Below are 25091 nucleotides of genomic sequence, written 5' to 3'. Positions count from 1 at the left end.
TTACAGTGCCATACATAGGCCTACACTAACAGTTTAACACTAAACAGTAGGCCCCTACACTCAAAAACAGTAAACTAACGTTAGACACTACACATCAACACTGATAAAAGATCTAGATTCTATCTTAGAGAACATATATATACATGTACCTCAGCAAACTGCTCAGTTTCACCTTAATTTAATTCCACTTCCGACCGGCAGAACAGAAAATACCGCAGATTAATCATATCCCAGGCTCAGTCAGATTGTTGACTCATCATGCTCGTAGTCGTACTAACGTTAGCGACTAGTTCTAGTCGTAGTCGTAGGCCTACATACATTGTATCGTATGCACGGAATTCTTAGCGACAAACGCAGGTGACTTTTTTTTGTTCACCAGCGCAAGCTCATAATTTTATTTGACCGCCCGTTAAACTAGTCCTAGTTGCCCATGGAAAGCACGTAAATTGAGTGAATGGGCAAATAATTACATGATTTACTATTCCATACTTACTAGGTTCTATTAATACAGTAGGCCTAATGAGGATTTTCTTCAATTCTTTTTTCCTCCTGTTTCTCCGGTTATTTACTGCATCCCCCTTAACTCTTGATTTGTGTATTCGTGTTCGAAATTGATCGAATGTACACGTACTGGTAGGCCCAACTTTTTGATTTTGTAAATAGTAGTACGCGAGAAAGCCATTGCGCGAGGTTGGGAGATCTAAAAATAGGTGGTCGATGAGTAGTAGAGTTAGTATTATAGATTTATAGACCTACATAAAATGCATGCACAAATACACAAAAGAAGAAATTGACAAGAAGAAGAAGAAAAAGGAAAAAAAAAACCCAGCAGGGTAACAATTAGACCAATGGTATCTCAATCTGTCTCTCATGGTGGGCTTCTTGTTAGCCTATCTGACATTGACTCATGTGTCATCAGAAGAATAAAGAACATGATAAGACACTTTTTCCCATTTGTAATGAAGCCTCTTAAGTCTGGCACCAAATGTATGTTTACTGCCAGTTTTGTAAATTAGCATGTTTGGACCTTTCAAAGAAAATCGTTACTTTGTACAGGTTGTGAATTTATCAAATTTACAATTGCAGATCAGATGGATCTAGCTGAAACCAGGGAGATGGAAGACCACCTCCCTGCTGAAACTTTGTATGATGTACAATTTTTTTTTTTTTTTTGGATATATATAATGTCTTCTTTTTTTTCTTTCTTTCTTTCTTGCTTATCCTGACCAGTCAAGATGGAAGCGGAGAGGTTCTCCAGCTTGCTCCAACCCATTCGGGATCTAACCAAGAACTGGGAGGTTGATATTGCCTCTCATCTTGTGGATTATATGTCTGAGGTGAGGCATTCTTACCCTCCCCCTTTTTTCTATGTCCTTTTAAATAATTACAGAGACATCACATCCCTGATACATTTTTTGATTACTCCACTAGTTTTAACCAATCATTTTCTTCCTTTTTTTTTTTCATTCTACCTATCTCTCAATCTGTCTTGATCTATCTGTCTATTCATCTATCTTATCTCTTTGTCTGTATATATCCGTATATCTACTTATCTATTTATCCATCTCTCCATCTATATCTACACATGTACCAGGTAGTTATCTTTTTATCTGTCTTTCTATCCATCTATCTATCTACTGTATCTACTTGTCATTATATTGACCCTAGCTGTTTCTGTTGAAAACTGTGATGCTCTGAACACATTTGAAAAGCCTGCCTTTAAACCATCTGTGTGCTTAAAGTGCTGACTGGCACAGAAAACTATCGGTGTTATATACGAAGAGTTTGTTTGCAAAAACCGATAAGTCCATATTTGCCAAATGGAGATATTTGCGATTAAAGGTCATGAAAAATAAAGAGAATAAAAAGAAAAAATGTGCTTCTTTTGGCCATAACTTAAAAAATGTGCCTTTATATGTAGTGACCAATATATCATTTAAAAGGTATTATTTTGCACTTTATGACAGAGACCGTACTTCAAAATCTTCAAAAATGGACTTATCGGTTTTTGCAAACAAACTCTTCATACACACTGTCCAATGTCCCTGGCATAGCGAGGGGTAAAGTATTTAAGTCCTCACATTTGCTTTCTTTCATCTTCCTTCTGTGTCAGATGGAGAGCATCATCATCAGCTTCGATGGTGGCAACACTACGATGAACTTTGCGGAAGCTGCCCTCCTCATTCAGGGCTCTGCCTGTGTCTACAGTAAAAAGGTGGAATACCTCTATGCCCTGGTGTACCAGACCTTGGATCTTCTCGCCAGCAACAAGTAAGTAGAGTCTCCTTTTCTTGCTCTCATTTGAAGATACAGTCAAACCTGTCTATAGTGGCCACCCATGGGAGACGAAAAAAGCGGCTGCTGTACGACAGCGGCCTGGTCTGTAGCGGCCACCTGTCTACAGCGGCTGTAGACAGGGTCATTACGTGGCTTTCCTCGTTGGGAGAATTGTGTTTAGCGGTTTCATATATGGTAGGTGGTCGCTCTAGACCGTGGTCACTATAAACAGGTTTGACTGTATGTCTTCATCAAATTTCATTACTGTAAGCGCAAACATTTTTGCGGTACATTAATCTTCGCGTATTTCGCACTACTATTTCTCTAGCACGAATTCTTAAACCCACGAAAATATCTTCACAATCTTCTCTGCGTATTGTGAATGGGTTGACAATTGCGCAGCGTGAATTCAACAACCCGCGAATACGTTTTTGAACCGCTCAGTGCGAAAAATTAATCACGCGAAAATATCAACGTTTACAGTATTTTGGCCCTTTTCCAGCCCCTCTCCTACTCCTGCTTTCCATCCCCTGTTCTCATCATATGTATCTTCTTGTTTCTCTCTCTCTCTTTCTCCTCTATGTCCACCTCTATTTCCTTCATCTTCTCTGTTGCCTTTCCCTATTGTTTTCTATTCATTTCTGCTTTCACCTTTTCATCTCATCTTTTCTCCACTTCTGTATGTCAGCTTTTTCTCCTCTTCCTTCATCTTCTACTCTCTTCTTCCTCACCATTTTCATCTGTACTGTTTTTCACCTAAGCTCAATCCATTTTATACTTCTCCCATTAATCAGAATTGTTCTCTACATTTCTGTTTATATATTTCCTTTTAAAAATAAGGTTTGTTTAGTATTTGTCTACTGCTTCGTTCAGATCTAAAATTTACTGCAGTTCTATTAAGATGTTCCCCTGTTTCAATGAGTTCACATATGCAGTAGAGCCAGTGAGGTATCTCGTAAGATGTATCATTTGTTACCCGCTACAACAAAAGGATCCTAAAGTCGCTGACGGGTGAGCCGAGAAAATCGAGTTTGATGTCAGATTACCAAAATCTGTCAAAACGTTCGGATTTCTGTTTTTACATAATTTTGTAGTCTAATGTATCTTCTATCATCTGCCGAAATTTCGAAGCTAAATGATCAAAGAAAAGGCCTGAAAATTGCATTTTTCCGGGCCATGCTCGGCTCACCCGTCAGCGACTTTAGGATCCTTTTGTTGTAGCGGGTCACATTTGATGAGATTATTTGAATTCTTCTCCGCATTTCTGTTCTTATATTTCCTTTTAACGATAGGGTTTGTTCAGTGTTTGTTGACTGCTTCCTTCAAATCTAAAGTTTACTGCGGATCTATTAAAGGGATGGTACAGTATTGGTGGAGATGAGAATTGGGCTTTTAACTTTTTGTGAGATACTGAGAAAAGACTTCTGAAATAGTACAGAGCATACCATTTTACATGTTTTAAGAGGAATTCAAAGTTTATTTGATGAAAATCGGGTTTTGAATGACTGAAATGTCCAAAAACAAAGTAAAACAAAGCGATTGTAATAAAATGTGGGTCCCACACTTTATCAGAATCGCTCTGTTTTGGATAACTCAGCCATTTCAAAACCAATTTTCATCAAATAAACGTTGAATTCCTCACGGAATTGCATGTTCTTTCATATTTCATAAAAGGTTTCTCCTTATCTCACCAAAAAGTGTTAGAAACCTGAAATTAGGTCTCAACCAAAACTATACGATTCCTCTAAGATGTTCCCCTCTTTCAATGAGTGCGAATGTACAGTAGACCTGTAGAGGTGTGAAGGGTCATATCTTGCAAGATGCATCATTGGACCAAAAATTCTCACACTGATTTTTTCCTTCCACTTTTCACTGTCAAACAGGAAGATGCAGCAGGCCTGCTCGGTCGACGCCGAAGGGAGAGACCATGATGCATCGTTGGCTTATAAGAAAAATGAGATTGAGGTAAGGAGAAAGAGAGATCTGTGAACTGTCATGTCTACCATACCTAACCTAGCAGACATAGTAACCCATCTCTTAGCCATATCCATCATTTGCGAATTAGTCCTGGTGAAAAAAATTCATTTTTTTTTTTTTTTCGCATTGGGACTTGCACAACAATTTTGAATGTGGTTGAATTTGTGATTGAGAATCACAAAGTCTCATTTCTTGAGAGACAAATTCAGGATTTTCTGCCTTAGATTATGCAACTTACTGTACTTGTTTGAAAAGAGAAGCGATATGTTCATGAGCGGTTAATTTTGGAATGTCCCAGGGAATTATTTTCCAACTCAAATTTGATTAACAATTTCAGCTGATGAATATTCATGTTGTATTTCAAATGGTATCCTATGCACATAAACAAGAAAACTGCTGCACAGAAGGTAGAGTGTGTAGCAGCCGTGTAAAAATGCATAGCATAGTGCGATGCCATTCCAGGAAACATCACAATTATTCCCTGTGTCAGGTGGCTCGCAAAATTCACAGAAATAAAAAGCATTCCAAATATGCCAAACATACATCATTTTAACACTTTGTAAACTGTATGATCACTAACGATAGTTGCTTGATGCCGCACCCAAATGTCCATCTTATCAACAGTTCCTTTCCCTGGATGACCTTCCTGTTGCCAAGAACATTGACCTCAGGGAGGAGAATGACCACAACCACAATCTGACCGGTCATCTCCTGGCCCAGACGCCGCTCTCCCTGCTGAAAGTTGAGGGCGCCGACCGCGGAATACCCCTGACAAAGTAAGTCGAGTACATATGCACAGCATGCGGTCATAACAATTCATACTCCAGCTCCATGCATGTACTGTTGGGGCGAGTTGTTTGTTTTCATCCCAACTGTACTGGAAGTGATGTACATGTATGCCCAATCATGAGAATATAGTCAATTATAAAGGGGGATTACAAACATGGGGGGTGTTTCATCAATGTTTGTCAGCGCTGACAAGTTGTCAGCGCTGACAATCATCATAGTAACAGTCAGTGACCAGCCCATCTCAGCCAATCAAAACCAAGGATTTTGCTGAAATAGTCAGCGCTGACTAACGTTGATGAAACACCCCCCTGAATGGGAATGCAAAAGCTTGCCAAGTTAAAGCCAGGTGTCTGGGCACATAAAAGGGCATATCAACCCATTGTAGACGCCTCAAATATATTCTATTATCCTGTCTTTCAGAGTAGCTGTCTGTTCATATAAATATGTATACGATGTATAATTGATGTATAGGTTCAGTATTCTGTTGTTAAATTCCATTAAAACATTGTGTGCTGGAGATAACCTGGATATGATTGATTTGTATTCATCGCCTACCTGTGCAGCCGCAAGGGGGAGACGATAGGCTTCAAGGGTGACTTCCGCATCAACAGTTCCATGTTTCACTCATCGAGGGCGCTGCTCATCGACCCGTCTCACCTGTCCCTGCTGGAGGAGTCATTGATGCGTCACCCAACCTCCACTCCAGCCAACCTTCTCCTCCAAAAAGGTGAGTCAGCCAGTTAATCCACCAAATCATGGAGGAATATTTTCTACATGAATTGAATTAGATAATTAATCAAGTCATTGAATCAGCAACTCTTAAATTTTATGCATGGCCCATATTTTATATTGAAAATGGATATTAGGATCTGGTAAGTTCAAAACAAAATTTCAGAATAGAAAAGAAAATACAAACAATTTCCTATTTGACAGAGAGACAGAAAGACTTGTTATTAAAGTATATTACCAATTTAAGGATCAGATATGAATTTAGCAGTCACAAGGGGTTTTGAAAATGCTTCCTTAAAACAGAAACCAACAGTTTTACATAGACATTGACAACAAAGGATTTTGCTCGAAAGCAAGTAAGTGGCCATCCCCAAATTTCATGTTTTTCCCAGGTGCACAAGACCCACCCGATGAGAATCTCATCCCAGATATTCCAGACGATGTGAACAACAGTCCCCCAAGACATGACGTCAGTGGTAAGTCACAGACACTCCCAAGCAGTATGATAGACAGCCAGTTTGAAAGGATCACAACTAATTAACCCATTAATTCCTGGGGTAGTTGTACAGCAGAAATTATCATCTTGTGATCATGAGATTGGCAATTGTGAATTCCACCTCGTGTCTGATCGTGAGGAAAAGATCACAGATGCAACTTCTTTGATATTTTTTATTCTCTTGCAGGCAACGACATTGAAATGGATGTTCCCCTGGATGAAACGTTCGAGGAGCAGCAGCCAATGAAGGTAATTTGAGTTTTTGGTCATCATTTGTAGCAAATGTAGCCAAGCAGATTAAAGGGAAAGGTTGAACAGGGTTCCCATCCCATCAGGGATATCAGAGAGAATTATTTTACTTTTTCCCAGTCATGGAAAAGTCAGGGAATTCGATAAAAATGCCTTACATCAGGGAAAAGTGAGGGAATTTTGATTGGCCCAAAATCACAAGTAGTCAGTCAGTCAGGCTCTTTTATATTTTGTTGCATATCAAAACAATATCCATTGGATGACTGGTCATGGTGAAAAACATGGTAGAAAACATGTGAAACTGGAAATGAGTTGAAATGATTATCATGCGATTTTGAGACTTCATCAGGGAAAACTCAGGGAATTTTGTTTTCTTGAAATCCTGGGAGCCCTGTTGACAGGGTTGAAGATCAAGCTGGCCGTGTGCTACAGAACTCTTGAGGATTACAGAGATGTCAACTGTGAATTTTTTTTCAAGATTTTGTCCCATAGTTTGTCCAAAATACTGCAAGTCTCATGGAAAATGCTGTTTTTCCAAAATTATATTATTACACCTGTCTATTGCAAAAAAGATGAAAATACTGTTTCTCGCCAAGAGTATGCCTTTTTAAGTCCTCTAAATAGTGCTATGCTGTTAATGAGGTTGGCAAGCATCCCAAGGATTACCTTTTTTTTTAACCTTGTAAAGACGGGAGCACTTTTTTGGAAGATAGATGAAGAATCGGTTAGATAATCGGTTAGATTATCGAATAACCCTGTAGGGCCAGAAAAGGTGAGTGCCCCCAAACTTGCCATCTTAATCGTGTGATCTTGACAGTTCAAGCACAAGTACCCCTTCCTTGCTATCATGCAAAAACAAGCAAGCCAGCAAACAGACAAACAAATGAACAAACAAACGAAAACAAAAACTTATTAGAAGAATCAAAACATGATTTTCACACGTAATACACATTCACCACCCAGGTTCTAGCCACAGATTATTTTGTATGTTGTTTGGTAGAAGAAAGTTGGCTATCATGGCATTTGAAATTCAAACTGCTCTGTGTTTTCATTTTCCCAACTTTTTATATTAACACATTATCATGGGAAGATAACATGTGACCAAGTTGGCCTTGTTTTCTCATATAAACAGTGTTGTATCTGGTCAGTGCTGTATTAATCACATCTTTCTATGCACAAACTCTTCTCACAAATCTTTTCACTCCACAAATTTTCAGGTTGAAGAACGTCGGGAGCTGCGACCGCGACTGGGCGCTCCCGCCAAGCCGCCAAAGAAGTTTGTTGACCCCTGGGAGCCCCTGGACCCACATGACGCCAAGGGGCCTGCTCCCAAGCCGTACAAGAAAGGTGAGATGAGGGACATTCCTCCACAAGTCACTGCTTACCCCATCAGGGCAAGCCATTCTTAAAGTTGGACAATCAGCAATTTCATCTCAATATTCTAGATGAGAGAGCTGGTATTTTGCTGTTTTGTGTATGGTTACCGTTTTGTTGTTTCAAGAGATAACAAATTAGTTAAATGTATCATTTCCAAGTCTTGGATCACTCTGAGATTTCTCTGGTGATACAGCAAGATGCTGAGCAGACCAAATTTCTAACCTGCCATCTTGGTTTTCAGAATACTGTAAAAGTGGAAATTTTCGCAGTGTTGAAATTTTTACACATTTTGCGCAACAAGAAACTATCATGAGAATGAAAGCACACAAATACTTTTACGTGCTACATGTTCCAGTAGTTATAATGCCTTGATTCTGCAGAATAAAAAACATGCGAGTCTAATCTTTCTCCACCAAGTGTGAAAAATTACTTGCGCGAAAATATCCACTTTTACAGTAAAAGAAAAGGAGACAGTGTTGACAGCAATTTATTCCTCACTTCATGTTGATGTACGAAGACGCAACATTTTAGCATCGTCGTACATCGATATGAAGCAAGGAATTGTTTCTGCCTAACACACACCCTAAAGGAAAGTGCGACCGATTGTGAATATTATTGGAGCAGACTCTGAGGAAAAAAAGAAAATTATGTTAATGAATGTGCAGTCTAGAAGATAAAGTTGAATGTCTATAAATTATTAAATGGAAACAAGCAATTCCTTCATGGATTATTATGGGTTAATATAATGGTGAAGAAAATGCCCCTGATGTGACGTTGAATGCATATCTCTGACAGGCAAGTGCTTCAAGCTGCCACCATCAATGGAGAGGAATGCTGGGAAGGGTCGCAAGAGGAAGAAGCAGCCCGTCCCTCAGAAAGCCGACCTGACGCCTCTCATTCAGTTTATCAACAAAGCATGTGAGTTCCATTTTTCTGAATGCCATTCAAATAAAATCGTCATCGGCAACTCTTTTCTGAACTTGCAATAGTTCAACTATTTTTAAAGCAAGATTTTGAAAACCTCTTATGCAATATGAAAGAGCATACAATTCTAAGAGGACTAAGAGGAATTCAAAGTTTATTTGACGAAAATTGGTTTTGAAATGTCTGAAATATCCAAAAACAAAGTGATCCTAATAAAAGTGTTGACTCATTTTTTCTAGGACCACTTTGTTTTCCTTTGTATTTTGGATATCTCAGCTATTTTAAAACCAATTTTCATCAAATAAACTTTTAATACCTCATAGAGTTGTATGCTCTTTCATATTTTATAAGAGGTTTCTCATGATCTAGCAAAACGTGAAATCTGCATCTCCATCTCAACCAAATCTAAGCCATCCCTTTAACCCTCTGTGATGTAATTGGAATATTATTGAATGAGACTTCCTGTAATGGAAGGAAAATTTATTGTGCAAAGAAAGTAATCCCCTTGAAAAATACTCGTGACCTTTCACACTGTCAATGTATCAAGCGTAGAGTGTGTTTCTTTGCTTCAACAGACTTCTCTCATACCTCCAAGTTGCCTAGCAACCCGCTGAAGCTTCCCTACCAGCCAGAGTTCGAGCACATGTACTACAATGAGTACAAGAGACAGCTTGATGTAAGCAGACGAGAAAAGAAACAATTGGTAAGTTTGCTACTTTTTATTTGATTTATTCTTCCATCTGAGAAGATGGCTTGATAGCCCATATTCAGCTGCACTAGCTGGTCTTCCATGGGGTCCGGTTGGATGTACCTAGGGCGATCCACTTCACCAGTTTATGCACCATGCTTTGTACTTTGAATGAATGAAAAGGGATCTTTTATGAACGTTGGCTTTGTGACTCTCACCCACAGGACCTCCATTCTATGTCCTATTCAAGGGACAGAGTGTTTTGACTCTTGTAAGAGGGGACGGTATGATTACACACTACATTACTCAGACTTGGGAATCCAGCACGGATCCTTTGAATCTGCAGGCAGACGCATTACGGACCAAGCCTTTTCTTGTTTTAAAATTATGACAGGGCTGCACACTAACCCATTTTTTCTGCCGGTCCAACCTGTCTCTGTCGGACCGGTAAATGCCCCGTTTTAACATTTTTTACCGGTCTGAACAGAAAATTTACCGGTCAACAACGACAACCTAAAAAATAAACTTATTTTCTTGTTTTTTATGGACGTACCCCCCCCCCCCCCACCCATGTACATTTTACAGATTAATATATTTTTTTTAACTTGCATTATCTATTGCACAAGAAATAAAAAAAAGATAGGAAAAACTAGAATGTTTGTAAATTACAGTGTAAAATGATAATGAGCAAAATTAGATTGTATCAAATGCGTTTGTGACTTTTTCGAAACATCGGCGCACGAACTTGCTGCGTAACCTGCTCTTGGTGGTCAGTTGGATTGCGACGATTTAATGAATTATTTCAGCTGTGAAATTTTCTGATGTACGCGCTCCAAGGAGTTCTTTATTTTTCGCCCGATAATCTATTCGCATTTGTGCATGCGTTCTTGAAAGGCACACGACATGCAGGGCCGAATTTGCAATCCTTTTTGCGCCCATTTCCACCTCAAATATTAGCGGGATTGTGACGATTTCATAAATTATTTCGGCTGTAATCTGTTATGATAACGCGCCAAAATGGTTTGAAAATGTGTCCTTCATTTTTTCCCGATAAACTCTTCGAATTTCGTAAGTGCGTTCTTAAAAAGATGCACCACATGGCCGAATTCATGATACTTTTTGCGCCTATTTCCACCTCAAATATTAGCGGGATTGTGACGATTTCATAAATTACTTCGGCTGTAATATTTTCTGATGCAAGCGCCAAAAGAGGTTGAAAATGTGTCCTTTATTTTTTCCCGATAAACTCTTCGAATTTCGTAAGTGCGTTCTTAAAAAGATGCACCACATGGCCGAATTCATGATACTTTTTGCGCCTATTTCCACCTCAAATATTAGCGGGATTGTGACGATTTCATAAATTACTTCGGCTGTAATATTTTCTGATGCAAGCGCTAAAAGAGGTTGAAAATGTGTCCTTTATTTTTTCCCGATAAACTCTTCGAATTTCGTAAGTGCGTTCTTTGATGCACCACATGGCCGAATTCATGATACTTTTTGCGCCTATTTCTACCTCAAATAATCAGCGGGATTGTGACGATTTCATAAATTACTTCAGCTGTAATCTTTTATGATGCACGCGCCAAAATGGGTTGAAAGTGTGTCCTTTACTTTTTCCCGATAAACTCTTCGAATTTCGTAAGTGCGTTCTTAAAGATGTTCCACACAGCCGAATTCATGATACTTTTTGCGCCTATTTCTACCTCAAATATCAGCGGAATTGTGGCGATTTGATGAATTACTTCGGATGTAACTTTTTGTGATGCACGCACCGGCTAGAATGGTTGAAAATGCGATCTTTATTTTTCTCCCCATAATCTCTTCGCATTCCGTACATGCGTTCTTGAAAGGTATACGACACGGCGGAATTCTCGATCCTTTTTGTGCCTATTTCTACCTCAAATATCAGCGGGATTGCGATGATTTTATGAATAACTTCGGCTGTAATCTTTTATGATAACGCGCCAAAATGGGTTGAAAATGTGTCCTTTATTTTTCCCGGATAAACTCTTCGCATTTCGTAAATGCGTTCTTAAAAGATATACGACACGGCCAAAAATCATGATTCTTTTTGCGCCTATTGTTTCCTCAAACTTCAACGGGATTGCGATGATTTCATGAATTATTATTCGGCTGTAATCTTTATGATACACGGGCCAAAAGGGGTTGAAAATGTGTCCTTTTTTTTTCTCCCAATAATCTCTTCGCATTTCGTACTTGTGTATACGACACGGCCGAATTCACGATCCTTTTATCACCTATTTCTACATTGAATATCAACCGAATTGTGGCAATTTCATGAATTACTTTAGATGTAATCTTTCGTGATGCGCGCACCAACTAATAGAATGGTTGAAAATGCGTTCTTTATTTTTCTCCCCATAATCTCTTCGCATTCCGTACATACGTTCTTGAAAGTTATACGACATGGCCGAATTCACGATCCTTTTTGCGCCTATTTCTACCTCAAATATCAGCGGGATTGCGATGATTACATGTATAACTTCGGATGCAATCTTTTATGATACACGCGCCAAAATGGGTTGAAAATGTGTCCTTTATTTTTCCCCGATAAACTCTTCGCATTTCGTAAATGCGTTCTTAAAAGATACACGACACGGCCGAAAATCATGATTCTTTTGCGCCTATCGTTTCTTCAAACTTCAACGGGATCGCGATGATTTTATGAATTATTATTCGGCTCTAATCTTTATGATGCACGGGCCCAAAGGGGTTGAAAATGTGTCCTGTATTTTTCACCCAATAATCACTTCGCATTGCGTACATGCCTATACGTCACGGCCGAATTCACGATCCTTTTAGCGCCTATTGGTACATCAAATATCAGCGGGATTGCGATATGTCATTAATTATTTCGGCTGTTATCTTTTGTGATACAATCACCTGAAGGGTTGAAAATACGTTCTTTATTTTTCTCCCGATAATTTCTTCGCATTTGTGCATGCGTTTTCAAAATTATACATTGCATGCAGGGCCGAATTCGATATTCTTTTTGCGCCTATTATTGTTTACTCAAATTCCAACGGGATTGCCAAATTTTCATGAATTACTATTCGGCTGTAATCTATATGATGCAATCGCCAAAAGGGGTGAAAATGTGTCCTTTATTTTTCTCCCGCTAATCTTTTCCCATATCGTACATGCGTTCACATTCACGATCCTTTTTGCGCCTATTTCTACCTGCAAATATCAGCGGGATTGTGGCGATTTCATGAATTACTTCGGATGTAATCTTTTGTAATGCAGGCACCAGAAGGGTAAAAATGAGTTTTTTATTTTTCTCCCGACAATCTCGTCGCATTTGTGCATGCGTTTTTGATGAACAACACGGCATGCAGGACTGAATTCAAGATCCTTTTTGCGCCTATTATTTCCTCAAATTTCAACGGGATTGCGTTGATTTCATGAATTGTTATTCGGCTGTAATCTTTTATGATGCACTCACCAAACTGTTTCCTTTATTTTTTTTTCTCCTCTATAATCTCTTCGCATTTCGTACATCATAAGCTTTTGAAAGATACGACGCGGCCGGTCGAATTCATGATCCTTTTTGGGACGATTTCTACCTCAAATATGTAAGCGGGACTGCCATGATTTCATGATTTTTTTTTCTCTCCCTAGTATTATCTCTTCACATTTTGTGCGTGCGTTCTTAAAAAGTTCACGGAAGGGCCGATTTCGTGATCCTTTTTTGCGCCTATCTTCAGTATGAGACCATTCTGAGCGAATGAAAATATTCATTTATGAAATGACTGTGTAAAATGAAAATAAACGCAATCAGATCCATTTGCTGTATCGCTGAATATCGAATGTGTTTTTACTTTTCCTAAAAATCGACACTAGTATATTAGTTCTAACATAACTGCCACGCTGCAGCGAAGCCGGGATCGGATCGATCTTGCGTTGAAATCATGAGTAAAATGACCCAGAAATGCGTGCGCTTCTATCAATGCTTCTTGTCTGGCATGACCGCCGATCGCAAGCAATCGAAAAGCAGTTACGCTGTATACATGCTTTGCATGTATTGCATTGCATGCAGTGCGTGAGCAGCGCCAAATGCGCAAGCTAGTGCGACTCCGATAACTGGTCGACTGCTAGTGCTCAAAACTAATCCCGTTTACTGTACAAATTGCACCGGTAGACATAGACGAAAACTTGCGTAAATCTTGCATTCTGTTTCTCCCTGATCGGGGCTGCTCTTTTTCTTTCTACTGACCCCACCAATGTTTTTTTTTTTTTTTTTTTTTTTTTTTTTTTTTTTTTTACTGGTCATGTCGGACCGGTAACTTGTGGATTTCCTGAAAAGTTACCGGTCCGACAGTGACTTTTACCGGTCTTTGACCGTCGGACCGGCGCCAGTGTGCAGCCCTGATTATGACTCTTCCTTACTAAAAAAAAACAAACAACTTTTTTTGTGCAGAACAATTACATCAAACCTACTTTGATGAACTTTTAGGATGATCTAGGAACTCTTAGTTTGCAGCACTACATGGTCAATGTTTTCACCCTAATCCAGCCTTTCCTTAAAGTTTATTCACCAGAGCAATACAAGAAAAAGTTTAGCTGTTTGATGTCGGTATTTGTGATAAGGAGCTTCTCCTAAAACTTAATTGTCCCCGCCGAACGAGTTCGAGCAGGGGACTATGAAATAGGCTCCGTACGTGTGTGTGTCCGTGTGTCCGTCCGTCCGTCTGTGTGTGCGTCCTTGTGTGATCAAAATGTTCAATTTGCTACTTCTCTGTCATTTATGAGCCAATTTTGATTCTGTTTGCTTTATATGATAGCACTACATGGGAGCTTTGAAAGTTCTACACAGAATTTCAGTTGTGACCTTTGACCTATATTGTACATTTTGCTTCAAAATGCTACTCCTTCGCCATTTCTAACCCGATTTCGATTCCGTTTGCTTTATGTGATGGCACTAGGTGAGGGCTTCAAAACTTCTACACAGAATTTTGACCTTTGACCTTGATTTTTGACCTATATTGTACATTTTGCTACAAAATGCTACTCCTTCGCCATTTCTTACCCGATTTCGATTCCGTTTGCTTTATGTGATGGCACTAGGTGAGGACTTCAAAACTTCTACACAGAATTTTGACCTTTGACTTCTTTGACCTTTGACCTTGATTTTTGACCTGTATTGTACATTTTGCTACAAAATGCTACTCCTTCGCCATTTCTAACCCGATTTTGATTCTGTTTGCTTTATGTGATGGCACTAGGTGAGGGCTTCAAAACTTCTACACAGAATTTTGACCTTTGACCTTGATTTTTGACCTGTATTGTACATTTTGCTACAAAATGCTACTCCTTCGCCATTTCTAACCCGATTTCAATTCCGTTTGCTTTATGTGATGGCACTAGGTGAGGGCTTCAAAACTTCTACACAGAATTTTGACCTTTGACATCTTTGACCTTTGATCTTGATTTTTTGACCTGTATTGTACATTGGCTACAAAATGCTACTTCCGGCGGGGACATATATTACGCACAGCGTAATTTCTACTTTTCTTTGTTGATTCTCAGTTTAAATTAATTGTGCCTGAAACATATCCTTGGGAGAAAATTTGGCAGTAAAGAATAATTGTGAAGAGCAAAGATGCAGTCTATCTCTTTTATTCCTCTGGCTCAGCTATTGATATAACAGAATGTGATCTGGCGCCCTCTCTTGTTTTTACAACAATTCCATGTCATGGCAAAATACACACACACACACTTCACACACAAAAGAAGAAGAAGAAGAAAAAGAAACAGGGCATTTGAGCACTTGGCTTGGTAATTACCTAATTAATTACAATTGTATTGCACACCACCCAGCAGTAGATGACAGGTTCGAATCCCACTGGTTCTTTTTTTCCGACATGTTTGTTAATTTACAGATCAGCAGTTGCGATCTTAACAAATTTGATTTGTAGAGGGAGACAAAGTGAAGAAAATCGCACCTGAACCTTCACCTCTCTGAATAATATCTTTCTTTCGTATACACACCCATTTGTGCAACTGGTGCCAGGTATGACTTCAGACAAGATTTCACTGGTAATTAGCTTGTCCAGTGTGGTCAACCACACTTAATGCAAAATGTGAAGAGAGACTTGCTTCACAGTTTGTACAAGTCACTCTTCCAACTCTGAACAGGATCTGAGTAACAAGTGTATGATAACATGCTTACAATGGCACGAGATGGCTATCATTAGTGATTGCGACCAGTAAAACACAACACATATCTCTCGTCCAAGGAGATTACAGAGTTTTCTTGAACCGTCCTGTAAAGAAGAATGAAATGAAATAATAACTCTTCATCGACGATGTGATGCTGTTGTTGCTTTCTTCTCTCCAGGCGCAGCAGGGCAGGTTTGAGGAGCTCGCCCAGAAAGAGAAGGAGGAGGAGGAGGCTGCCGCGCTGGAGGACGCAGAAGGCGTTGCAGACGACTTCGGCCTCGGGGACGGAATCGGGGGCGACTTCGACGACGATGTAGGGGACGATCCCATGGATGGAGGGCCCATGGCTGAAGGTATGTGAGTTTAGTGAAGTTTTGGATAGGTCCTATATGCCATAAAGAGTTTGTGAGTATGATAGTTAGGTGAGGAGTTGATGTATACCAAAAAGAGTTCACAAGTATGTGATAATCCTAAAAACAGTTTGTAACAACGACAGCAACAGAGTAATTGATTTTAAAGAAAAAAGAGAAGACAAGAGCTATGAAAAATGTTTTAATGTAAATGAAATTAGAAAGGAGATATATGCTGTGAGGTGCTACTCACAGCCCACCACACACTACATGATGAGAATGGTCGCATAACTGGAGAGACGAGCTGGGTCATATGACCAGTCGCATGACCCAACATTGCACACAATATGATCACACTACACAGATAGGCTTACAACCATTCTGGCTTCAGCACATTATGCTCTAGTGTGATTGGCTGCAAGCCCACATCTGCTCACAAAAATTTGACATGTCAATTCTGTATGACTGGTATGAAGATCCAGACACATGACTGGAAACTGACAAGGTTGGTGATGTCACACTTCCGGTTTTAAGGTCGTACAACCAGTAAATTGTGGCAAACATGCCCTTACAGAAGGGAAACTGAGAACATGGTGTGGCATAGCGTATAAGACAACTACAAGACTCACAACCACCGCAGAGTGTAGTCCCCCTACACTCACAACTACCAGCTGAATATTATGCAGTGATTGACATGCAACAAGAGAGCATGGTCGTTCATCACATAGTATTCCACCTACCAACTTGAATTTATTTGTTCAGCATAAAAAACAACAACAGAGAATGACATTGATTGATAATCGTTACAAGCACAGAGTAAAGACGGATCTATGGAGTACATAAAGCTGAAAGGAAGCACCCAACGAGGAATTAAAAGTTTCCTTAAAGGGGCATTCCGGACGATTTTCATAATTTCACATCATGTAGTACATAAATCAACAGCTTCGATGTATAGATTTGTAGAATTTATTGTGGTTCTTGAGCAGAGAAACAGCACTTTCAAAAACCTTAAACAAATTACACTGAACAAAGATGATGACATAGGAGCCTCACATATCTCAGAAATGTAGCAGTGTTGTTCCATTACAATACCGCATGCTTGCAAACTCACCTGTGTGTAATCTATGCATGCCTTCTTCTTTTGTGCTGCTTCCTTGAGCCACATCTCATGCATTCTTTTGGTGAGGCTGCCATGTCATCATCCTTGTTCATTGCAATTTGTTATAAACTTCGAAAACATTCTTATTTTTCATCCCAATCATTATAAATCCTGAAACTCTGTACCCAGTATAACTAATTTATATATGTTCAAATGTAAAAATTTGAAAATCATCCGGAGGTCTCCTTTAAAGTCTGGCTGACCCAGATAATAATAATAATATTAAAAAGATGCATTGCTGGTAATCATTATCATATTCAAAAACAACGAGATGAACAAATATACAGATATAAGAATAAAATAAAAAGAAATACAGCAATGATACACAAAACACTACATTTACATTACGAAGACAGTACAAACACAAGGTGAGTTATAATCATTAGATAAAATACATATAATGCCAGCCAAGCATGTCAAGAAGTTAGGAATGATAATTCTGTATGAGATTCTCCTTAAGTTAACGTTTGAATACATTAATACTTCTGGACAGGGAGGGCAGATCATTCGTTTAAAGATATCAGTCGTGTCCTACAATCTAAACTATTATTCACCTGTCATTTCATAATACTTCAAAATATCCTGGCGAATTACATCAGCCAGACATGTTTCTTGGTAGACTCTAAGTTTCACTATATTGCAAGCAAATTCAGAATGGTAAAAGGTGAGTTTTGACCTATTCCCAGAACTGTGTTTTGCCTTCATATTTTCGAGTGACGAAAACTTGTGATCTTTTCAGACCGATTTCTCGGTGGCAGTCAAGACGAAGTTATAACCAGTTATGAGGAGTTGGTCAGGAAGCATGTGGTAAGTGTCACCTTGTATCACATTGTCAGTGTAATGCACTTCTACGGGAAATGTCCTTTGATGTGTACACCAAATACTAAAGAGGAATTCCAGTACTTGGAGATTAGTGTGAAAAGAAGGAACAACACATTCGTAGCACAGCAATGAAAATTTGATCAAAATCGGATGGAAAATAAGGAAGTTATGCAAATATATGCAAATAGTGAAGTAATGATGTCATCCCCTCACAACTTGCCATATGCAATGTGGTATGTACATAGATTTTGAAATTTCCAGTTTTTCATAATGCAATTTTGCCCAAGTCTCAAATTCTGATATATCTTACCAATCAGTAGTCTGATGTTATTCAGCTAGGAACATCATCATGTTTTACACTTTAATAACACAAACATTGAATTTTCATCATTTTTCTGTACGTGATCAATGGAAAATTTTGAGGTGATGACATCATCAGCTCACTCATTTGCATATTCATGTCAACTGTACAAGAACTGTTCTACAGAAATTAGGGAAACTTCATCATTTTTGAACTCCCTAATTTTTATCCAAATTTCATCAGATGTTCACTGTTGTACTCTTTATGATTTTAACCTTTCCTATTAGACTGACTTATAACTGGACTGAAGTTCCCTTTAATAGATTGAAGATTCTCGCAAGATCAAATATGATTGTCTTGTCTAGTTTTGAGACATACATATGAAGGTATTATGTTACCTGACTTATATTTCTCTATAAGGGGAAATATATCTTGTACCTTTTATCTGTTGCTTTCTGTGGTAACAAAGCAGATGTCTGACCATGTCAGTGGTATCTGTGGTGTAGATATCATGTAGAGGGCAGGATCAAATAATTGCTAGCTGGTTGTGAAACTGATAAATCTCCATGAGACAATGGAAATGAAATCATCGGTCCTTGTTTGCATTTAGTTCTGGAATATCATATTCTACTCGAGTAGATCTCATTAATTCTATTATGTGTCCATGCTTAGGACTGTACTCTTCCCAAGTTGTTTAATTTTGTTGGCATTAAGTGATTCCTCTGCCACCCCTTCCAATAAACAAAAGAAATTATTGTAAGGTAAGTTTGACCAGCCACTTGGACACAAGACTGCAGTCTCAGACAAGGGTCAATTGTATACCTTAGCTTAGGGACAAGGAGGTATGTTTGATGTACAATGTATGTATTGAAAAGTTTAGCAAAAAAAGCTGCTGAAAATTGCCTATGCAATAGTGGCGTCCACGAGCCAATGGAGTAAAATGGAGTCAAAACTAGGGGCCTGAGCTTTCGATCCTGGCAGAATCTTCGTCAGAGGCAAAATGGCAAACAAGCAGGGAAAGCAATCACATATAAGGACTTCACACAACAAGAACAGAAAAGGGACAGGCTGGGTACACAAAACAAAGAAAACAAAGGAGAGGGTGGGATGTCATGGACAAGGAGCCCAACAGGTGAAGGGAGGGGGATTAGAGCAGGAGGGTGGACAGACAAAAGGCAGAGGAGGGTCAGTGATGATCCTGAGGACCATGGGGGCAACCTGTGAAGGAAAAGGATGAATAGGGAGGCAACATCAAACAAGATACGGAACAACAGAGGGATAAAGAAAGGAAAAGAGTGAAACAGCAACAGTAAGGGGGGGGGGGGAGCAAACAGTGAGCCCTGAAAAAGTGTACCAGGAGGAGGCAACAAAACGAAAGTAATCGAAACATATCAAGCCAGCAGTATTTATGTTCCAATCACAAAACATTATTCAGTTAAAGGGATGGTATAGTATTGGTTGAGGTGAGGATTCAGCCTTTAACTTTTTATTAGAAACCACTTTATGAAATGTTAAGAGAGCAAACGATTCTAAGAGGAGTTCAAAGCTTATTTGATGAAAATCAGTTTTGAAATGGCTGAGATATCCAAAAGGAAAGTAAAACAATTAATCTTAATAAAATGTAGGTCCCATCTTTTATTAGGATTGCTTTGTCTTGGATATCTCAGCTATTTAAAAACCAATCTTTTATCAAATAAACTTTTAATTCCTCTAAGAATTATGTGCTCTTTCATATTTCATAACATGTTTTTCATTATCTCAAATAAATCATCATCACAAAAGTTGGAAACTTGAAGTCCCATCTCAACTGAAACTGTACATCCCTTTAAGATTAAATTACAAACTGTTTCCCCTCCACATTAGACTTTGTAACAGCATTAGATCAGAGCAACCAAGATCCTACATTTTATCTTTTTTTTTTGGCATCTGTAAAAAAAACTTACTTTGTTATAGAAAAGATCAGTGTGGCACTTTGACAATCTTAAAGTGGAGTGCAAGCTACTCTAAAAGTGGAAATTTGCGCATACGGAATATCTCGTGCTCGGCTGGGTAAGATGAATTTCACGTTTTTAATTCCATGGAGTAAAAATATGTGATATAGTACATGCTGTAGGCAAAACAGTTTGCATGCTGATATTTTTCTGCTAGTTTTATATCATGCAAAGTATGCAAAAATTTCCACTTTTTTTGACTAATCATTCCTCACATCACAGGAAGCGTACCTAGCCAGTGCAGCAGAGTACGCCCAGATGACCGAATTGTCCAAGCGTGTCCAGCAATGGGAGGACAGGATAGCTCCCATACTTGCCAGAGAGGTATCAGAAACGTCTCGCAAATTTCTTACATAAATTTTCATACCTTTTTTGTTTTGTCGATAATAATGCTTTGTCTGTGACATTCACAAAGAAAAGGGTTAACTTGTGTTCTTTAAAGGGGCATAGTCCTGGTAGTGTAGAGGGTGCTGTTGATGATACTGCCGATCACCGTTAGCATTGATACGAAGATTACCGAAGTTGAGCTGTCATCAAGAGTAAAGTGCGTAAGTGTTGCTAAGTAACGTTGCCTTCGTTGTCTTCTCTGCGCATCGCGCAGTCTGTAGTACTGCCAGGGTGCGTGCATATGTGCTTGTTATTATGACATCACAAAAGAAGTTTGCTAAAGCTGTCATCCCCCTCAGCCGAATCATGAGCCGAACTGTGATCGGACCACTGACTACAGTGGATCAGACTTCTGATTTTCTTTGTCCATCTCTCCCTCTAGTTCTAATCCTTTGACCCATTGACCCCTCTGAACCTACACTCACCTCTTGACCCTTCTATGATCTCTTTGACTCAGCTGACCGCTGCTCTCCCCTTGGCATCCTTTGCACATTGTTTTTAATGTTCATATTGCAAAGTATGCTGGTTAAAAAAAAAAATGTTTTGAGATTGCAGCCACCTAGTAATGATGAACAGTCATGGGTGTGCAGTAAGAAATTTAAGAAATCAACATTTTGCAAGGAAGACATAGAGGTTTTTTACTCTCCTAAACTGTGTCTCCGGACTTTGTAGGAAAAGTTTGCCTTCTTCGACATCAATGAGTATGGTGGCTTTGTGCTTGACAAGCTGAGTCAGCTGGAGAAGAAGCAGGGAAAGAAGAAACCCAAGGAGCAGCCGACGCCCTTTGCTCGCGTGGTGGAAGACAAACAGATCCATGAAGTCAGCCGGTACTTCCTGGCGACCCTGCAACTGGTGAGTATGGTAGCTGTGAAGTCACAACGTTCAACAATGTGTGTTTTTGTTCAGCAAGGAACTTTACCTTTCCTATCATCGTGCTGTCGTAAGGAATAGGCTGTTACCTCATCCATATACAGGGAATCCCATAATCACAAGGTCATATGGTCTGTCTAATTTACCTTGTCATATCCGGGTCCAACTTCTGTGAGAGAGTTTGGTATGTGAAACCAAATTAAGCTTCCAAATACAGGGGAGTCCCAATGTCCCAATAGCCAGTTTACTCTTCACACCATAGATTTTAGCGAGTCATTTTTATGCCTCCGCCAACGAAGTGGCCGGAGGCATTATGTTTTCGGGTCGTCCGTCCGTCCGTCCCGTTTTGTTTTTGTCGATATCTCAAGAACCGTGTGGTGGTTTTACATCAAACTTGGTATGAGGGTATATCCTGGGGGGATGATACTTTGTTTGGATTTTAGGGTCACAGGGTCAAAGGTCAAAGGTCAAAGGTCACAGGTTATTTTGTGAAAAAAAGGTTGAAATTTCATGTTTTTCTCCATATCTCGCAAATGGTTCAAGGTATCTTCATGGAACTTAGTATATATGCATGTACCGATGGGCAGTGATTATCTAGGGAAGTTGGGGGTCATGGGTCAAAGGTCAGGGGTCAAAGGTCAAGGTCAACTCCTCAAAATATCACTACTTTCCTTATATTTATGCAATGCCTGAAGGATTTTTTTTTAACTTGATGTATGCATGTATTACCCAATATATATTCTGTGGGAAGTTTCTTGCCAAAAGGTCAAAGGTCAAGTGAAATTGCACTTTTTCCTCCATATCTCGAAAGTAACTCAAGGTATCATCATGAAACTTACATATTTATGCATGTTCTACCTAACAGTGATTCTCTTTGGAACTGTGAGGTCAAAGGTCAAAGGCCAGGTTTAGATGATACTATTTTACCATTTGATACTGAAATTATACTTTTTCTCAATACCTTGAAAATTACTCAATGCATAAACTTATAACAGGGTCAAAAGTCAAGTAAAAATCATCAGTTCCCCAAATACCTGCACTCTGACGTTTTAATCATTCATCCAATTGAACCTAGTTCTAGGAAAGAGAACATTCAGCACATTTGTGGCAAACCTGTCATTTTAATATTTTGCCAATTGTGTGAAACTGTCATCACACATTGTCAAGACATTGTACTATAGACCTATTAGGAGAACCGTGCATTATGGCGGAGGCATACCAGTCGCCCTAGCGACATTTCTAGTTTTTTTTTTATTTTTTTATTTTTTACAATTCAGGTTTCCCAACAATTTCTAAAATATGTCCTACTTCTATCACACATCTCCCTGTTTCATGCACTGTGTACTGCATAGCATTACATGTATGCGTACATGTCACATTTATGTTTGGGTCAGTGTTAATATTTTTGTATGTTGTTAAATTCACAAGCAACACCCAACTTGTGAAACGTGCAAAAATGAATCCCCTACGAGATATATGGCGTACACAGTACGCAATTAGCATATTTCTGTAGCTGAATTTATTACCTGGCATAAAACCTGTAGTATATTTACACTGCTTTTTTTTGTCGCCCTCTACAGGCCAACAATTACAACGTGGAGGTGACAAGCAAAGGAACAGGGGACGTCGGAATGGACACCATGTCCCTCAAACTTCTCAGCATGAAACAGCACCACGAAAACATGGCCGAGTATAGAGCGCCCTCTGTGGAGAACAAGGCTCATTGAAACTCTCCTTGCATGCTTCGGAAATGACGTTCTGGTTTACTCTAGCCTCCTACGTGTCGTCGTGATAAAATAGAGAAACTCAAAGGCCACGGCGCCCTCTTGTGATGGACAAAATGTATTGCCATCTAACTTTTAAACTAACCTTCGACAGCCATTCAATTGAAAGTCTCGTCGTTAATTTAAAAAGGTGACTTTGTTGATCTGGCTCCCTGCATGTTCTTACGACCGGTTTTACATCAAATTTGCTCAGGGTTATGCAGCATCAAGAGAAAGAAGCAAGGTGTACAGAACCCTCAGTGGAAAGCAAAATCCACTGAAATGCCCCTTTCTAAGTTAGGAAAGCTATACACTGGTGCCAGCTCATGATATTATTAGTTTCTAATGTAGTTCACTGTGACATGTGTTGCAGTCTTTTGCAGTTCCACTGTTAACGTTTCCTGTGATGCTCCATTTACTTCAAAGTAATATTCAACCTGGGCCCTGTTTCATAAAGCTGTTCGTAAAGTTACGTACGACTTACAAAGAACGACTGGTGATCAGTTCTGATGTGCTATACTTATCAGAATTTCCATCATTCAGCACGAGAACTGATCACCAGTCTTTCTCAAGTCATTCGTAACTTTACGCACAGCTTTATGAAACACCCCCCAGGTTAGCAGAAAACAGTAGTTGCAAAACAATGAAAACAGTGGAGTTGATTCATATTAATGTTTTTGTTGGAAAGAGAAGAAATACCTTTCATGCAGACAATTCAAAGCCCATCTGATTACCCTATAAAGAGAGTTCAGCTGTATTTTGGTGCGCACATGTTTATCCCAGGACTCTTGTTATTGGTTTACTCTCAATTGTTTTCTGTAGGGAAAGTTACGCATATCTCAACAGAAGCAGTGAAATGAAATTGTGGCTTTTAAATCATCTACCACAAACTTGATTTTTAAGATGTCTGTGTGCATGAACCAGTGGGAGAGGTGTCCGTTCATGGCATTACTACATGACCTTATTTGTATATAATGCTGTTGCAACCAGTGTTGCTTCTCTGAAGATACATAACATGTTCAAATTTCACAACTGTCTTGTTTTGTGTTGAAAGTACACCATTCTGTACATTTAGCTGTACACCAGATATTAAAGGCACCTTAATATTGTTTGGGGAAAATGCATGTTAAGTCTTAAAAAATCACAGAAGGAAGTCACATATGTACTGAGGGAAGTGTTATTGATTGTATCTATAGTGGTCTTCCAATCTTGTACATAGATGTATAATAGAGAACTATCACCAAGGGTTTTTTCCCCTTTCTTTTTTACATTGTAAATATTGCATACAATGTACATTTGGGATGTGCTGTGGTGACAATGTAATAGTGCGAGTCATCCTTTTGTATCTCTCGTAGAATGGAAGCAAAAAGGAAACCTGAAGTTAAAAGATGCGAACAGTCTTTGTGTCTAGGGATTGACTAGTTTTCGGTCATTTGTATTCTAGAATGGGTAATCCTGATACAATGTATTTATGCAATACATGATACAGCAACCTAGCTTCGGTCGAATCCAAAGGAATTGTAGGAAATCATTCACATACAACAATTATTTACTCACACAATAGAATCAACACATCTTTATATTCATCCTGGGGTAAAATTTTTCGGCTTGTGCGAGGTCAACTTAAGCGAGGTTGGCTGTATTGGAGAGGAGATATTCCAGAATATCACAAGGTTGCATAGTGTCCCCATGGCATGCCAGTGGCAAGTGGCAGATTGAGGACTAGCTCGCATTTCTCGACAGTTTTTTAACTCCCACT

At 39.1% G+C, this 25091-nt stretch overlaps 1 protein-coding gene across 1 annotated transcript; it reads left to right on the top strand.

The window, feature by feature from the left end:
- Window positions 1-1232: 1232 nt before the first annotated feature.
- Window positions 1233-23296, top strand: LOC140235919 (condensin-2 complex subunit H2-like). The gene is made up of 15 exons (XM_072315912.1): window positions 1233-1337; window positions 2114-2271; window positions 4161-4242; window positions 4879-5030; window positions 5607-5770; window positions 6165-6248; window positions 6456-6517; window positions 7735-7864; window positions 8690-8812; window positions 9394-9521; window positions 15868-16042; window positions 17938-18005; window positions 20535-20636; window positions 21372-21551; window positions 23150-23296. The coding sequence occupies exons 1-15, from the start codon at window positions 1236-1238 to the stop codon at window positions 23294-23296; spliced, it is 1857 nt and encodes a 618-aa protein (XP_072172013.1). The 5' UTR covers window positions 1233-1235.
- Window positions 23297-25091: the final 1795 nt, after the last annotated feature.

This window comes from Diadema setosum, chromosome 12 (genome assembly GCF_964275005.1).
Source record: "Diadema setosum chromosome 12, eeDiaSeto1, whole genome shotgun sequence".
Classification (NCBI taxonomy): Eukaryota; Metazoa; Echinodermata; class Echinoidea; order Diadematoida; family Diadematidae; genus Diadema; species Diadema setosum.
This window is presented reverse-complemented; position numbering and strand designations above follow the sequence as displayed.